Genomic DNA, 14,931 nt, shown 5'->3' on the forward strand with positions numbered 1-14,931 from the left:
TCATCTTAGTGCAGGGATATGAAACTTCAAGTGAATCTGAGAGCAGGAGTCAGTTTTTCCAATTATTAGGAGGCAGATCCTCATAATATGTGTTACAGTAAAAGACACTGACTTTATTTATGGCTGAATTCAGCTGATAGGTTTTTAAGTTAATGAGGAAGTACTGCAGCTCTTATAGATGTGAGATCCAATAAGCTGATAGCGTTGTTTTGGTGGGAAATCTCACAGACCAACGCGACTGGATAAGACGAGCTTGCACTGGAAGAAAATGATTTATACTGAAAAACAAAGACATCTGACACAATCTGGGGAATCTTGTTTGAAATATGTGGAAAGTTTAATTGGACTCCAAGACCCAAAACAGCTTTTTGTCATTTTATGTCTCAAAATTCATCCTAAGTGTCGACCTTTAAATAAACTGGGCTGTGCACGCCCACCCATCCAGAGTTTGAAACGCATTAGTGTGCTGCTCAGTGAACACCTCGGTTACAATACTACGTTTAGCAAACCCCTCGTAATTTTCTTTGAGTATGAATGAATATCACTGCAGTGGTGTTACAGAGTGACCTGTTCTGCTGGGAGTCGCCTCGTTTAGACGAAGGAAACCAGCTGCTGTGGCATCATGAGCAATGCTTCACCTCTTTTTAAACAACGTGCAGCAAAAACGCAATTTGTTGCAATAACTGTTATTCCAGCTCCTTCAGTTTGAACTCCTTCAGCACACGAGCACGGCGCTCATTTCTTTGACTCCCTTCGTTATTTCCGCCTCGCTGTTTTCACCGGGTTTCTTCTCTCCTGTCGTTTGCATCTGTATTTGAGACGCTTATAGAAACCCCACAGGCTTTTTTTGCTTCCTCGCCTCAACAGTCTACGCCTCAGAAAATAATAATTTTAAGAAACGACTAACTGAGACTTTGACACGTGTCCTGATCTCTGGAGACGTTGGAGAAAGAGGCATGTAGGTATAGAGAGATAACAAGAAAGAGTCTTTGCGCTGAAACGACAATGCTTATTGAAATTACTGTTGAAGGATGAAACGATGCTCAAAGAGCTGCAGAAGGGGGAAGATTTTAGTTTCACACCTCAACCCTCTCAGGCTCAAATTAAACTTTTTGTTGCTATGCACGACCGAGTCCTGCAGTGGTGCTTCTGAGTAAAAAAACTCGTATGTGGGGTGATCAGGTTGTTAGTTTTTAACTGTTGCAAATCGGCAACGTCTGCCTGGAGAGGGTTAAAAGTCTCAGTGTGCCGTAGGTGCTGAAGATTACAGACGTGGGAATGAAGCCCGTGATTATAACAGTCAGGCTTACATTTCATCTCATTACGATAATAACCAGGGAATGAAATTAACACTCGAACGTCCTGTTGGGGAGCCCGTGAATACCCTCAGGAGCTGAGACACGTCAAATCTGTGCTGCGTTACCTGCCACAAATCTCCACAGTGGGAAGACGTTTCCACACGTCCTCTTCTAACAACACCAGCAACCCCAGAAACACGACTGAAGCCATGTTCAGCGCGCCATGACTCGCAGAGACCCGACGCGTAAACGGCACACGTCACAATGCAAAAGCACGCCCTTCTCATTTCATACGTGTAGCCCAGGGGTGGGCAAACTTTTTGATTCGTGGGCCACATTGAGTTCTAACATTTGACAAATGGGCCGGAACAGGAGTAGATAGATGGCATGCTTTGAAAACATCACCTCATTGGGGGAAAAATACACATCTTGGGATATGGAGAAAACATGTGCTTTAATTTCATTTTTTTTAAATGAAGAAAAGCATTACAATAAAATCTCTGACTTCGAAATGAGCCTTTAAACACTGAAAATCAAATAAATGAACATTTTATTTTAAAGCACTGAAAGTTCTGTTATCCTTCAGGATATCACATCACTCTCCTCCTAACTTTTTTTTTTTTTTCCCCAAAAACGGTAGGAGATGCAGATGTACTTGTCCTGTTCCTTTTATTCAATTTGTTTCCCCGGTGCCAAAAGTCAACAACGACCAGTGCAAGTTCGAAACAGTTGCAGCAAGTCAGTCTGTGAAGCGTTATATTTGATCTGCGTGCACTGTTCATTTTAACAACGTGCGTATCACGGAGACACACATTTTAATGGGAGCAGTGTTGTTGGTCTCCTTTTTTAGCCAGCGCATCAAAGTCTGGAGTTAGTTTTGTTGTGGCGATTCTCAGGATGGATCTGAGGTGTAGGTCTGTTAACTTGGATCTGTGGCTGGCTTTGTTGATGTTCATGACGCTGAATGTCTGTTCACACACGAAGGTAGAGCCGAACAAAGCCAACATCATCTGCGCTCTTCGCCTTAGATTTGGAAACGCGGCATCATTGAGTGAAGCATAGAAGTCATTTAGTTTCAGAGAGCTGAACTTCTCTTTTAAGGCAGGGTCGGACTGAAGGTCGATGAGTTCGAGCTGAAGCTCCTCTGGAGCTGTTTCGGGGTCTTGTGACAGAGGAAAGGCCACCAATTGAAGTGACTTGTCAATTTTATCGAAATCCAAAAACCGACGGCAGAATTCTCCGTGCAGTGCATCCAGTGACTCACTGTATTTCTTTACTTTTGCTCCGGCCTCTTTCAGCGTGGCTAGTGTAGGAAAATGAGTGAATGACTTGTTCAAAATCTGCCTGGAGAATAAAGCCAGCTTGGATTTGAAGGCTTTCACGTTTGTGTGCATGTCATGCACAAACTGCTCCTTCCCCTGCAGTTTCACGTTGAGCTCATTCAAGTGTGAAAATATGTCCGTAGCAAACGCAAAGTCACACATCCAGCTCTTGTTGCTCAGCTCAGGAAATTCATCAGTCTTCCCCTGCCGCTCCAAAAACACGCCAATCTCCTCTTTGAGCTCCCACACTCGTTGAAACACTTTGCCCAAACTCAACCAGCGGACACGGGAGTGATAAAGCAGGTCCTGGTGATCCGCATCAGTTTCCTCCAGGAACGCAATGAACTGACGGTGCTGAAGTCCCCGTGCGCGTATGAAGTTGACAAGTTTCACCACAGGATTCACAACATGATTCAGCTGTAACACCGATTTACATAGAGATTCCTGGTGGATGATGCAGTGGAGGAAAATCACATCCTGGTCAGAGTTTTCATCTTTCACTTTATTCTGGATTCTCCTCAGCAGGCCGACGTTTTTTCCCGTTAAATTTGGAGATCCATCTGTGGTGACGTTAACAAGCTTACTCCAGGGAAGCTTCATGTTTTCGATGGCAGCAGACACTCGTTCAAACAAGTCCTCTCCCCGTGTTTGTCCTTTCAGAGACTCCATTGTCAAAAACTCCTCCGTTATTTCAAAGGTTTCGTTGATTCCTCGGATAAAAATGAGGAGCTGAGCAGTGTCTTTGACATCGTTGCTTTCATCCAGTGCTACAGAATAAAAAGTGAATGACTTTGCCTTTTTGTTTAATATGCTGGTGATATCTTCATCTATTAGTTCTACACGGCGAGTCACTGTCTGCCGTGATAAACTGATTTTCTCAAATTTGTCTTTGGTCTCCGGGCACAAAATACCTGCTGTCTCTACCATACATTCTTTTAAAAACTCGCCCTCTGACAGTGGTTTGCTGGCCTTTGCTATTTTGAATGAAAGCATAAAACTGGCCTTGGTACTTGACTCTTGAATGGCAGTTTGACGGTGAAAAAAACTTTGCTGAGCCTTCAAATTAGCTGCCAACTTCTCAGCAGCAGATTCCTGTTCTTTTGTTGAGAGCTTGCTAGCATAATTTGTGTGCTTTGTGGCAAAGTGACGGCTAATATTATACTCTTTAAAAACCGCCACAGTTTCTTGGCATATCAGGCAAACAGCAGATGATCGGTGTTCAGTGAAAAAATATTTAGTTGTCCACTCCTTTTTGAACACTCGACATTCTCTGTCCACTTTCCTTTTCTTGGGTCCGCTCATCTTCATAGAGGGGCGGTAGGTCACAGGGTAAAGTGCAAACGTGGAGTAATAAGCCTACGCCGCTTCACCTCAACAAAGCCAATATATCTAGAGTGCGCCATCTAGTGAGGAAACATCAGAATTGCAGGGGAAATAAAACATTAACAAGGTTAATTTATTACATTTTTTTTTCAAGTTTGGCGGGCCGGATCAAAACGTTTAACGGGCCGCACGTGGCCCCCGGGCCGTAGTTCGCCCATGCCTGGTGTAGCCTCTAGAATCACTCTCATCGCAGGGCATCAAAACCAACATGGCAGACGGCGCCGACGACAGAAACACACGAGCTGGTAGTTCGGCACACGGGACATCAAGAGGAGGAACGATGCGTTAAAGCCATGTAGAGGCGACCTGCCCCTGAACCTAACAACGTCAGTGACTCCTTCATATCACGTCCGAGATTCTTTGTCATGACCTCAGTCAGTCCAACTTCAACTCGGCCGCTGCCAAACCTTCGTATTTTTCGATCAGAGGTTGGGGAGGTGGGAAGGCTCAGCCCCGTTCCAGGTTTCCTCCGTGCGTGGATAACAGCTCTCACTGTGGTTCTCTGGAGCCTTAAAAAGTCTCTGTGACCGACTGATGGTGTCACTGACTGGGTCGCGGCGTGATGTGCTGCTGTTTGAGATCTTTCAGCCTGCTTCACTTTATTTTTTTCAGCAGGTGTGACAGAGATCAGGTCTGGATTGTGAAATTGAACTCTGCATGTTGCATTTACTTGGTTATCTTTTGTCTTAAAGTTTGTTCGATGAACTGAAACAACATGAAAGTAAGAAATCAGAATGTGGCCAAATCCTTTCTTCACAGCCCTGTTTCTAAGGTTCAGCATGAATCACAAGTTTATCAGTTTGTATCTTGCTTCATATTTGTGATATTTGTGTTTTATTCTGACTTGCAGACACCAAAAACCTACATCAGGTTTAGGAAAGGCCCAACGTTAAACAAGTATAACCTGTACTTACATTTCATTTATATATTTTAGCATCCTCTCCTTCATTATTTGAGTGTTTTGTTAAAGTACTAGAAATACTAGATTATTTCCAGTCTGAGCTAGAAAAACAAGAACGACAGTGAAACGTTCGACCAGAACTCGTGATTAGGATCTCCAACTCGAGCCAAGAATAAAACCTCAACGTGATTTCAGGGAAACTACAGAACACAGGTCGTCATAAAACCGGTTACCCGACCAGCTGTTACTTGACATGATTCTTCTTCACTCACTATGTGTTAACAGACCTCTGTTATTAACCTCTGTCTCTCTTCCACAGCATGTCTTTATCCTGTCTTCCTTCTCTCTCCCCAACCAATCACAGCAGATGGCCCCGCCCCTCCCTGAGCCTGGTTCTGCTGGAGGTTTCTTCCTGTTAAAAGGGAGTTTTTCCTTCCCACTGTCGCCAAAGTGCTTGCTCATAGGGGGTCACATGATTGTTGGGTTTTCTCTGTATGTTATTGTACGATCTATTGTACAATATAAAGCGCCTTGAGGCGACTGTTGACCGATTCAACTGTATAAATAAAGTTGAATCGAATTATTTCAGGTTTCGTTTCTCTGCGTGTCTCCAGTTGGCAACGCAGACGACTCTTTACAAAAAGGACGTCAGTCTGCCGCTGTTCGACTGTCCCCTTTACAACATGAACCCAGCACATCACAAAACTGTAACTTATTAAAGTTCATAATCATTATTTACCTCACACAGGGTCTCACAGCCCCTCAGTTTATGCTCCATTTGACATGAGCTGTCGAAGCTGCTCTCTCTTTACACCAACTTGTCTTTATGATTGGCTTCCCCTCATAAACAGAAGGCCTGACCAGCAGGTGGGTGGGTCTTCTGACCACATCTCTCCCACTCATCCAGCTTTGGAACAGGATGTGTTTGACAGAAAATAAGGAAAGGTGGAGTAGATCCCCTCTGAAATGTAACAGGAGGAGCTGGGAGTTGGTAAAAGTGACTCTTCTCACCAGTGTAACACCCAGTTCACAGATGACAGTACTGGGATGAATTTTCGGTGCTTTCCTGGCACTTCTCCAGGCTGCTGAACCTGATTGAACGTCGCTTTGCCTCTGAGACAAAAGTCTGGAGAAGTGGTGGAAAAGTTCACATCTAACTAACTTTGGGTTGGGGCTCATCTCACCACGTTACCCGACGATCTAGGATAGCCGTCATTAAAGCTTTCAAACCCTGCAAAACAAAAGGAGCGCAGGAGCACGGGACTCCATACGTCGTTCGTGGTGCAGATTTATAACCCGCCTGAAACATTTCCTCCCCGTCCTGGAGAAAATGATGTTTTGCACAAATCTGTTCCGAGGCCGCTCAGAGGAAAATGGTCGAACGTAAAATCAATCAGGTTTGGTCTTCACCAAACAAACAGCCACGGAAGCGCCGAGCTCTCCAGAAAGAAAGGGACGCAATCGCTTTCCTTCTCCAGCACGTGCCAAACAGCGTAAATAAGACTTTACTCTACGGACCGGCACATTCCCCCGAACGATCTTCCTTAAAACGAGTGCCAATTACAAGCCCGAGTCGGCCTCGCCCGCAGCGTAGTCGCACGTTTGAAATTTAAATCCGAGGCGGCCTCGCAGGATGATAGACGCGGCTTTACGAGAGATTTGAACACAATCCCCAGTGATGAGGTGAGGCGATACAGATCACTTTCACATGTGGAGGACTCGCTATCTGCTGCTTTGAGGAAAGATCCCCCTCTTCTTCAAAGGGCTGCCACGTAAACGGGTGGTGATTTAAGATTGGAAGACAAACAGAGAAAAAGGCAGAGACGGGAGGAGGGCTGAGGTGCACTGAGCTGATAACGCCACAAAAACAGCAGATCGAGTCTAAATGTCAGAGAGATTCTGCACTCAGGTGAACTTTACACGACCAGTGTCCCCATTTCCCTTTCCATCTGTATATGGCTGTGCAGCTGTGTGATGCTGCTCTGCCTCCCCTCCTCCAGAAAGAGGCCTCTTTATGCATTCAGCTACAATATAGGGGCTCAAAGTGAGCAGCTCTCAGACTCAGATTAGGCTAAATTACGGTTCGGAGCTGCTGTGCTCCGTGCACCGACAGGAACACACTTTTAGAAACATCTTTTCCTACAAAAGCGCCGACTCTTGAGCAGAGAGGAGCTGCCATCCGGGCAAAATCACAGAGGAGGACTCGTCTTCCTGCCTCCTGTCACAGATTGCCTCAAATAACAAAAAATTAGGGGGAAAATGACAGAATCATCGTCACGCCATCAAACAGCTGGAAAAGGCTGTTAAATCTGTCAATTTCATTGTGAAATCTCAGTTTTGTGGGTCTCGGAGCAGCTGGAGGGACTGCAGCTTCTCCAGTTTGAACAGGTTGAATCAGTGTGTGTGACGCTCACAGGAACATCGATGGAGCGGCGGACGTCTGGGACTGAGGACGGACGGCTGAGACATTCCGGCTGCACTCGGATGCAAAAACTCAAACTTGTGATTCTCCAGCGAGATTTGTCTAATGAGCAGCGAAGGCTCTGTGTGCGTCGGTGCTCTTTCGATGGACCACACTCGCTGTTTGTTATGTTTGGTTCACTCGGAGCAGAATCCGCCGCGCACGAAGCGGATGTGGGAATCTGACTTACCTGGAGACGAGACCGGGGCATCCGGCCGAGTCACAGTTTTCAGTCGAAGAGTCCAAACTCGAACCACGAGCATCCTTGTTGTTTTATTCAATGTTCATGGAGTCAAGAATTTCGAGACTTAGAGGAGCTCTAATTAATATTCTACCTTGGGCAAAAGACTCATAGACCGCACTGTGGTATTAGTTCATCTTATCTTATCTTATGCACCACAGTGCGGTGGCCATCGTTTGCCTGCACACAGAATACGCAAAAAATCCATATAAATGCAAAACTCACCACTCCCCGAGTTAGCAGACTTACAATCCTTCCTTTGTCCAAATCTTAGACGGATGGATCAATGGACCGACCAAACTTTCCAATCACAAGTTGTATAGCAAAATCATCAAAAGTGATTTAGCCTCCAAACTGGGAGGAACAAACTTAGTTTCTAGTTAAAACTTAAAAGTCACTTCCAGAAATCCTTTTAACGGACCGAGTGTCCGTTTAACAAAAGGAAAACACTGGAAGAAAACGTGCATACATCCCTGCTTTAATGTGTTTCTGACTTTGAGGCTGCAGTGTGTTATCACAGCTATAATCCAACTGTTAGACCAACGGCTCAGCTTTGATAAAAAAATTATATTAGTTTTATAAGTGACTCATCTCCTTGTACCCGTGAAATGTCAGATAAAGAGCGCTCCTATTGTTCTCGCTGCGCTAAGCTTTCCAAAGCAGCCGCCATCTACAGAGAGACACACAACAAAACAAGTGTTGGGAACACGTTCCCCATCAGAGCTCGCAAACTTTTTAAAATACCGCAGCCGCTGTTAATCACAGCGTTTCGTGGCTTCGTTTGATTTCTCCAGCAGATATTTGTTATCTGTCACTTTCAGATCATTCTGACACGCTGGTTTTTTGTTGTCCTTTTCTTGCAGGTATTTTGTTCAAACACGTCTTTATACTCAGTGATGGTGTTGAATATGAGGCTGTGAAAAGGTTTCTGCATCAACACAAACCCAGCAGCTTAGCTGTGTAGCCGTAGAGCGACTTCTGAGACTCGTCCACACAAAAACAAACGTACACGTGAAACGTGAGTGAAAGACGCACCGGGGGTTTTGTTTACATCATCACCGTCCGATAATTTCTCAACAAAACAACCATTTCATGCACACGTGTGTCGTTTGGTTTATTTACTCACACAACAGACACGATGTCACCTCGTTGGACCTGGTAGTTTCTCACACTCCAACGATTCAGCAGGACGACGTCACACTTGGACCCCCCCTCTGGGTTGAGGAATGGCTGAACACAGAACCACAAACACAGTTTATAGAAAATCACTGTTCATAGATGTTATGTGTACAATCTTTGCAATGACAGGAACCTATTAGTTAAAAATAATCTCAGTTCTTATGGTCTTCTCCTGGGGTAGCACTAAACTGACTGGGAAAACAGCTCAAATCTGGCTGATAGCAAGACAACAGTTTGTGGGTGTGGCCAAAAATCTCTCACGTTCAGAAGCCAGTCTTTGTCTTCGGTGCAATTTTGAGATCTATGGTCAGAACAGGAAGCCGTTGAAAAGTAGCCGCCGAACAAGAAGACTAGATTGGAGGGAGAGCAGCCGAATTAAAAATCAGGTATGGTTTGTGACAGCGGTCCCCAACCTCGAGTCGTTCGGTAGCAGGCCGCGAGAGTTGAGGTTCGGGTGTGAAATTTATGGTTTTCAGCGTTTTTACCGTTATTTTTTATCACTTTTATCGTTACCTCAGTTTCCCTGGGTCTTTTCCCGTGTGTTATGAATACATTTTCTTTTTTTTGTACTGGTACTGGTTTTATTTTGCTGTATTTATCTGCGACCCCTTAAAGGCCAGTCTGTGAAAATATCGTAGGACCGGTGTGTCGCGCAAAAAAGATTGGGGACCGCTGGTTTATGATTTTAGTTTAGCTTGACCAGAACGTCACTTTGTGGGAGAAGACGAGCACACAGGGAGCCAAGCCTGGTGAGGTTGGGTTGCTTTTAGATGTACACTGCGCAGGCGAGAGATGGCATCAACATGGTCCGGGTCATTTCTGCATAAGGTTCTCCCACGGGCGCCGGCTCTGCACTGATAGTCCGAGCCCAGGGCGCAAACTCAGGACTCTGTGCAGTCCAAAGAAACAAGCAGCATTCAGCTGCTCACACACTGGAGCTAATGGACCATGCGTGGGTTTGAGAACTGTAGACTCTCCTACTGAAAACTCCTCCATGGTTGGATCCAGAGACTGGACAAGGGCTGTCACAGCAACCGCATGAAAAAGTCCATATGACACGTGAGAGTCCTGTTAGTCTTTTACATGATGTATACGCATTCACTGTTCGAGGGAAAGTTTTCCCTTTTCCATACGAGTTGGCAGTAACATCTAAACTTTCCCCCATCTCTTTCTGCAATCCCAGAATGACTCCACGATGCTGAGATCGGGGGCTTTGTGGGGTCCACACCATCTGTTCCAGGACTGCTTGTTCTTCTCTGCTTGATGATAGTCCTTTATCACTCTGGATGAATGTTGGGGCTCATTGTTGTGCTGCACAATGCATCCGAGATGATCCCACGCGTCCCCGACAGATAGGAATCTGAGCATCAGATGCATATAAACTTTTTGCACAGCAGTGTGCATTATCTACAGAAATTATCTGGTCTCCCGCAGAGTAAACAGCAGGCACCGTGCTCTCACACAATACATCAGCACAACCGGTAAATAGAAAGGGAGACACACATCCGTTGGCGAGAAACGTGATGTTTACGCAGGGCAAAACTTTTATTTGGTTTGCTTTAACAACTGGCGATATCCACACACCCCCTACAGAATCCCAACATTGACCCCCATGAGGCCGTTCCTCCTCAATATTCACCCGGTAACACAATTATAGATGTGTTTGCTAAATCTTTATTCAGATTAAAATGTTAATGTTTACCCAGAGGTCAGTGTCAGGGGGTTACCTACATAAAAAGGTTTTCTCATCTGAAGGCTGGGCACTGTTAACAGTTCAGGGTCAGCTCTAAGCAATAAGAGCAGAAAGACACCAGACCTACAGACTCCATGTAGGGGTTTAAGGTCGTTGGTATACTGTCTGAGATAGTTTCATTATTCTCATACTGCCTGTAAATCATCTGCTTCATGGATGGCACCAAACAGCACATCTCCATCCTCTGCAGCATCTTCATTAGGGCTGCCACAAACGATTATTTTGATAGTCGACTAGTCACCAATTATTTTTGCGATTAGTCGACTAATCAGATCATCATCCATTGGACATAAAACGTACAGCTTATTGCACCAGCAGCATCTGCTCTTATATAACTATCATTAGCTTACAGCTTTAACTGTTTAAGGTCTGTGCTAACTAAAAATAAAGACAAGATGATAGTTTATTAATTTTTAATGAAATTTGCAGATTGTTTCGGTGAAGTTTAATAAACTCCTTGCTATCTAAAATATAACAGGACACTGGAGTATATTCTGAGCATCTCACACTTCTGATGATCAGCTGTCTGCTTGACGTTTATTCAGCTGTGTAAAAACTATAACTTTAATCTCAGCCAAACCGATTTACTCAGGAACAAATAAAATACTGAAAAAAAGCCAAACAATAACATTTTAAGTTATCTAAGTGACTCATATATCATGTTTAACCTGAGTAGTGAAAGACGGTTGAAGATGATTTGCCAGGAGTCCGGTGTTCTCACGGCTCTAGTGAGCCTAGCCCCCGGCTAGCTATCGAGCTAGTGGGTAACAGACGTCTCCGAAAATGTCGGAGCGCTTTTGAAAATATGTGGTGTCCTGATAAACTGAGCAGATATTTGAGGTTTACACAGCTACATTCTCGCCTGAAAATATGTTAAACGTTTATTTTGTGACCCAGAAAGAATAATAAGAGTAATATTAAAACTAACTAGCTGCCACCATTGTTGGAAACTGCGCTGGGCTGCGCTATGAATTCTGGGACGCTGCTTCTTCTTCTTCGGGGTTTAACGGCAGCTGGTATCCTTGTACATGCAGTGCTGCCATCTTCTGTTTCAGTCCGTTATTACACTCTTAAATCCTGCTATTATTCCTGCGTCTTTTGTGATCTTACAAAGCTTCAAACGATGCGTCGACTATTAAATCAGTCGTCGACGATTCTGATAGTCGATGTAATCGTGACTAGTCGACTAATCGTGGCAGCCCTGATATTCACCTTCATAATTGTGTTAATCCAACATTTGTCCACCTATTAATCTATTATCTGATGTTTATCATGCGTCACAGTCAGCGGTCAAAGCAGAGAAAGCCAAGCCTCCTCCCCCCGGATGCCTGCTTGACCTCTTCCGGCGTGTCCTATTCCTACTCCAGGGTCACCTGCCAGAGCATTCTTGAACACGTCATCTACACAGCAAATTCAAAAGTGTTAAATTTTTTGGTGTTAATAGTCTCCTTGAAAAAGTAGAGTTAATTTTACTCTAAGCAGAGTCACATTTTTTTAATGTAACTCTGAGGTGTAAAATGATAGTAGTTAAAATCGAGTGTTAAAAATGAGTGTTTCTCTGTCAAATCTGGAGGTGTTACAATGGAAACATTAACTCTTGACCTCTTAACTCTGAACTCCTAGAGGGGCTATGACACCAACAGAGTAAATTCACAGACTCCGCCCCCAGCACGGCTCCAATCGAAGCTGAAGTGAAGCCGTTTCAGAACATTTTGCTCTACATATTCGAGTTGTTTGCCATGCTTGGTAAGTCATTTTTTCAAAGATTGTTTCAATTATTATTATGAGCTTTTACTTCTGTGGCTCTTTGGAGTTGAGACAAAGCTGTGTGAAAGGCATTAGCCATGTTGCTCGGTGATAGCATAATATTCTGTTTTAGCTAGCTGAAAGGTATTGTTTGCGGGCAAATACCACAGCCTTGAAAAAAGCTTGCATGTGAATTTTCAGTCAAACTTTTGGTCAAATACACCTAAAACAATGTCTAGAATGTGAAATGTTGGTATAATGGTGCTACTTGAAGCCTGAAAACGATCGCCCATAAAAAAAAAAACAAAAAACGAGCAAACAGCAGTAGCTGACATCCTGACTGGATTCTACGGTAGCATTTAGATCCCTCCAGAGTTTTGTGCACACGGTTTAGGTAAAAATGAAAAAGGAAAATACTTTACACAAGTAATGGCTCAAAGAGGATTCCTTTTTTTTTTTACTGTGCTGCAATTGTTTACTGGATTATTTGTGCCATTAATTAGTGTCAACTAATTTTTATTCAATCTCCGCACAGGATATGCTTGTGAAGATGGAATATGGGGGAGAGCAGAAGTGCGTTGAAGTTCCACAAAGTGATGAATGAAGGACATGCATATTGTATTGAAGAAATAAGTGATGAGAATGCTGTTATTTGCATTTACCATGTCAGACCTTTTGATAAACAAAATTCTAATGAAAGTGAGAACATGTACACTGTTACATCTTTCAGAAAATGTTTTGAAATTGTGGTGCACAGTTCAGAATAAAAGTTTTTCAAAAACCATTGCATCTTTTTAGCAAATGTTTATTTCCAAAAGAAATTTCTAGAAGTTCAGAACAGTAAAATTCCCGCTTTTTGGAATGAATTAGAAGATAACTCTTACGTAGTTAAACTAAAATACTCTTTGAGAGTTAATATATAAACTCTTAACACCGAGTGTTAAATTATCAACTCCAGACAGATTTGGTGTTTAACACTAAATCAGAGTTAACGTACCAACTCTCCAAAAAGAGTTAAATTAACACTCTCTGGTGTGGACCCATATAGACACTTTAATAGTGTTGAAATCAAATCTGACAGTGTTAATTTGGACATGCTGGATTTGCTGTGTAGAGTCCAGGAGATGCTGAAGCATCTCAGTTGGCTCCTTTGAATGTGGAGGAGCAGAGGGTTTGCTCTGAACTCCCACCCCAGCTCTAAAGCCAAGTCCCTTCAGAGGAAGCCCAGTTCAACTATACAGGGGTAATGGTACTAGGTGAGGGTAGGACCTTGGATCAATGATCAATCCTTGGGACAATTTCAGCAAACATTAAAATTATTTACAGTCTGTGCATTTACATGTTAAGGTAACACCTGCATCATAGAAAACTTGAATGTTGCCACTAATGACTATCATACATATAATTTTGTAACAATTAAAACCCAGTTTCAACCTCCCTGCATCGGTCCCGGTTTCTTTAATCTTCTGCTCAGCCTCCCCACACCCCGATGACTCGGTTTTACTTTGAATTATCACCCCAGCTTAATGAGTTCCCTTATGGTTATTATAGCAATGTACTGAACTATATGTGCTGCTGATTTATGGATGGCAGAACTCTGCATACGGCACCTTCAGGGACATTTTCTCCCAAAACAAATGCAGCGAGTTTAGAATTAAACTTCATCTGAAGAAATACCACATATAACCCTGACGCCAAATGTAAAACAAAACCTATATAAGAAAACTTCGTGTGTCAGCTCTTTACTTGGTGCAGCTGCTGGATTTCAGTAGTTGGGTCTTAATTGAAAATGTAACTGCTATGTAAAGCCAGAAAGTTTAATATCAGGCTTTAAAGGGGAACATGCATTAGTGGTTTCATATTTAAGCCCATTAGACGGAGGAAATAACGTGTTCTCGGATCGATCTCCTACCTTCCAGGCAGCCATTGTTTCGGTTTAGTCCAATAAAGCATGAAAATCAAGTTTCACAGCTGTGAACAATGGCTGTGATTCAGGTCTTCTTATTATTTCACATTTCAGAGCCAGCCACTGGTGAGCTGCCCAACTTTATATGCTGGAGCTAAGATGTGGCTCCTAAACTGTCTCTGTAAGGTTGAGGTTTTACCCTAAACCATGAGTATCTGTGAGCCTAAGGAAGCAGCTTGTGCCTAAATGACAACAACCCAAACCAAGAGTAAAGAAACATCAGAAAGCAGCACAAAAGTTTCATTTAAGAAGAAGTCAGAGCTGTCAGCTTTGGCCTTATGCATCTTTGGAAAGCTTGTAGATCTGTAAAAACGGGGCCGTTCTGGTTTTAGACGAAGAACCACGAACCTTTTTGCAGTCAGCCGTCTCCAGAAACCACTCACAAACTGGGCACAAACCTTCCCCAGCAACTGGCTGCTGCCAGGGCGTCACTCGCCAGTCTTCATGGGTTTTACAAATCACCTGGGCGGCCAACTACTCGCAACTGGTCAGGGAATCTGCACTTTAGGGGGATGATCTGTCAGCCTGAATGACAAGACAATAAGAGCTTCATGCCACATCTGGCTCACACAACACCAGCCCTAACCCACATCAAGACTGACCAGGTCATGACTGTCGAGTCACATCTGGACCGCACAGCATCGTTCAGAGGGGTAACGGAGCCACGAGTGCCAAAAGCAG

General features: G+C 43.7%; 2 protein-coding genes and 1 long non-coding RNA gene across 6 annotated transcripts in view; 1 reads left to right on the forward strand and 2 right to left on the reverse strand.

Moving 5' to 3' along the window:
* The window catches only part of immp2l (inner mitochondrial membrane peptidase subunit 2), a 222,933-nt gene that overhangs the window by 158,751 nt on the left and 49,251 nt on the right, over positions 1-14,931 (reverse strand). For all 4 annotated transcript variants that reach the window (XM_085464970.1, XM_085464969.1, XM_085464967.1 and 1 more), the window contains one exon: positions 8,733-8,836. In XM_085464970.1, coding sequence (XP_085321096.1) covers positions 8,733-8,836 — 104 coding nt within the window. The remainder of the gene's footprint in view (positions 1-8,732; positions 8,837-14,931) is intronic.
* On the reverse strand, positions 1,990-3,701 carry LOC146706749 (general transcription factor II-I repeat domain-containing protein 2-like). The gene has a single exon (XM_085465284.1). It carries the CDS (start codon positions 3,611-3,613, stop codon positions 2,114-2,116), a length of 1,500 nt encoding a protein of 499 aa, XP_085321410.1. The 5' UTR covers positions 3,614-3,701; the 3' UTR covers positions 1,990-2,113.
* LOC146706750 (uncharacterized) lies at positions 12,013-13,053 on the forward strand. The gene is made up of 2 exons (XR_014921774.1): positions 12,013-12,284; positions 12,820-13,053. It is a non-coding gene; the product is annotated as an uncharacterized LOC146706750 (long non-coding RNA).

This window comes from Copadichromis virginalis, linkage group LG7, assembly GCF_057382275.1.
Source record: "Copadichromis virginalis isolate Kocher_CV1m ecotype Utaka linkage group LG7, C_Virginalis_male_GT1.1, whole genome shotgun sequence".
NCBI lineage: Eukaryota > Metazoa > Chordata > Actinopteri > Cichliformes > Cichlidae > Copadichromis > Copadichromis virginalis.

What these genes read in the sequence shown, in the direction of transcription:
- LOC146706749 (XM_085465284.1), bottom strand. Translation starts at nt 3,613, where the DNA reads ATGCTTTCATTCAAAATAGCAAAGGCCAGCAAACCACTGTCAGAGGGC.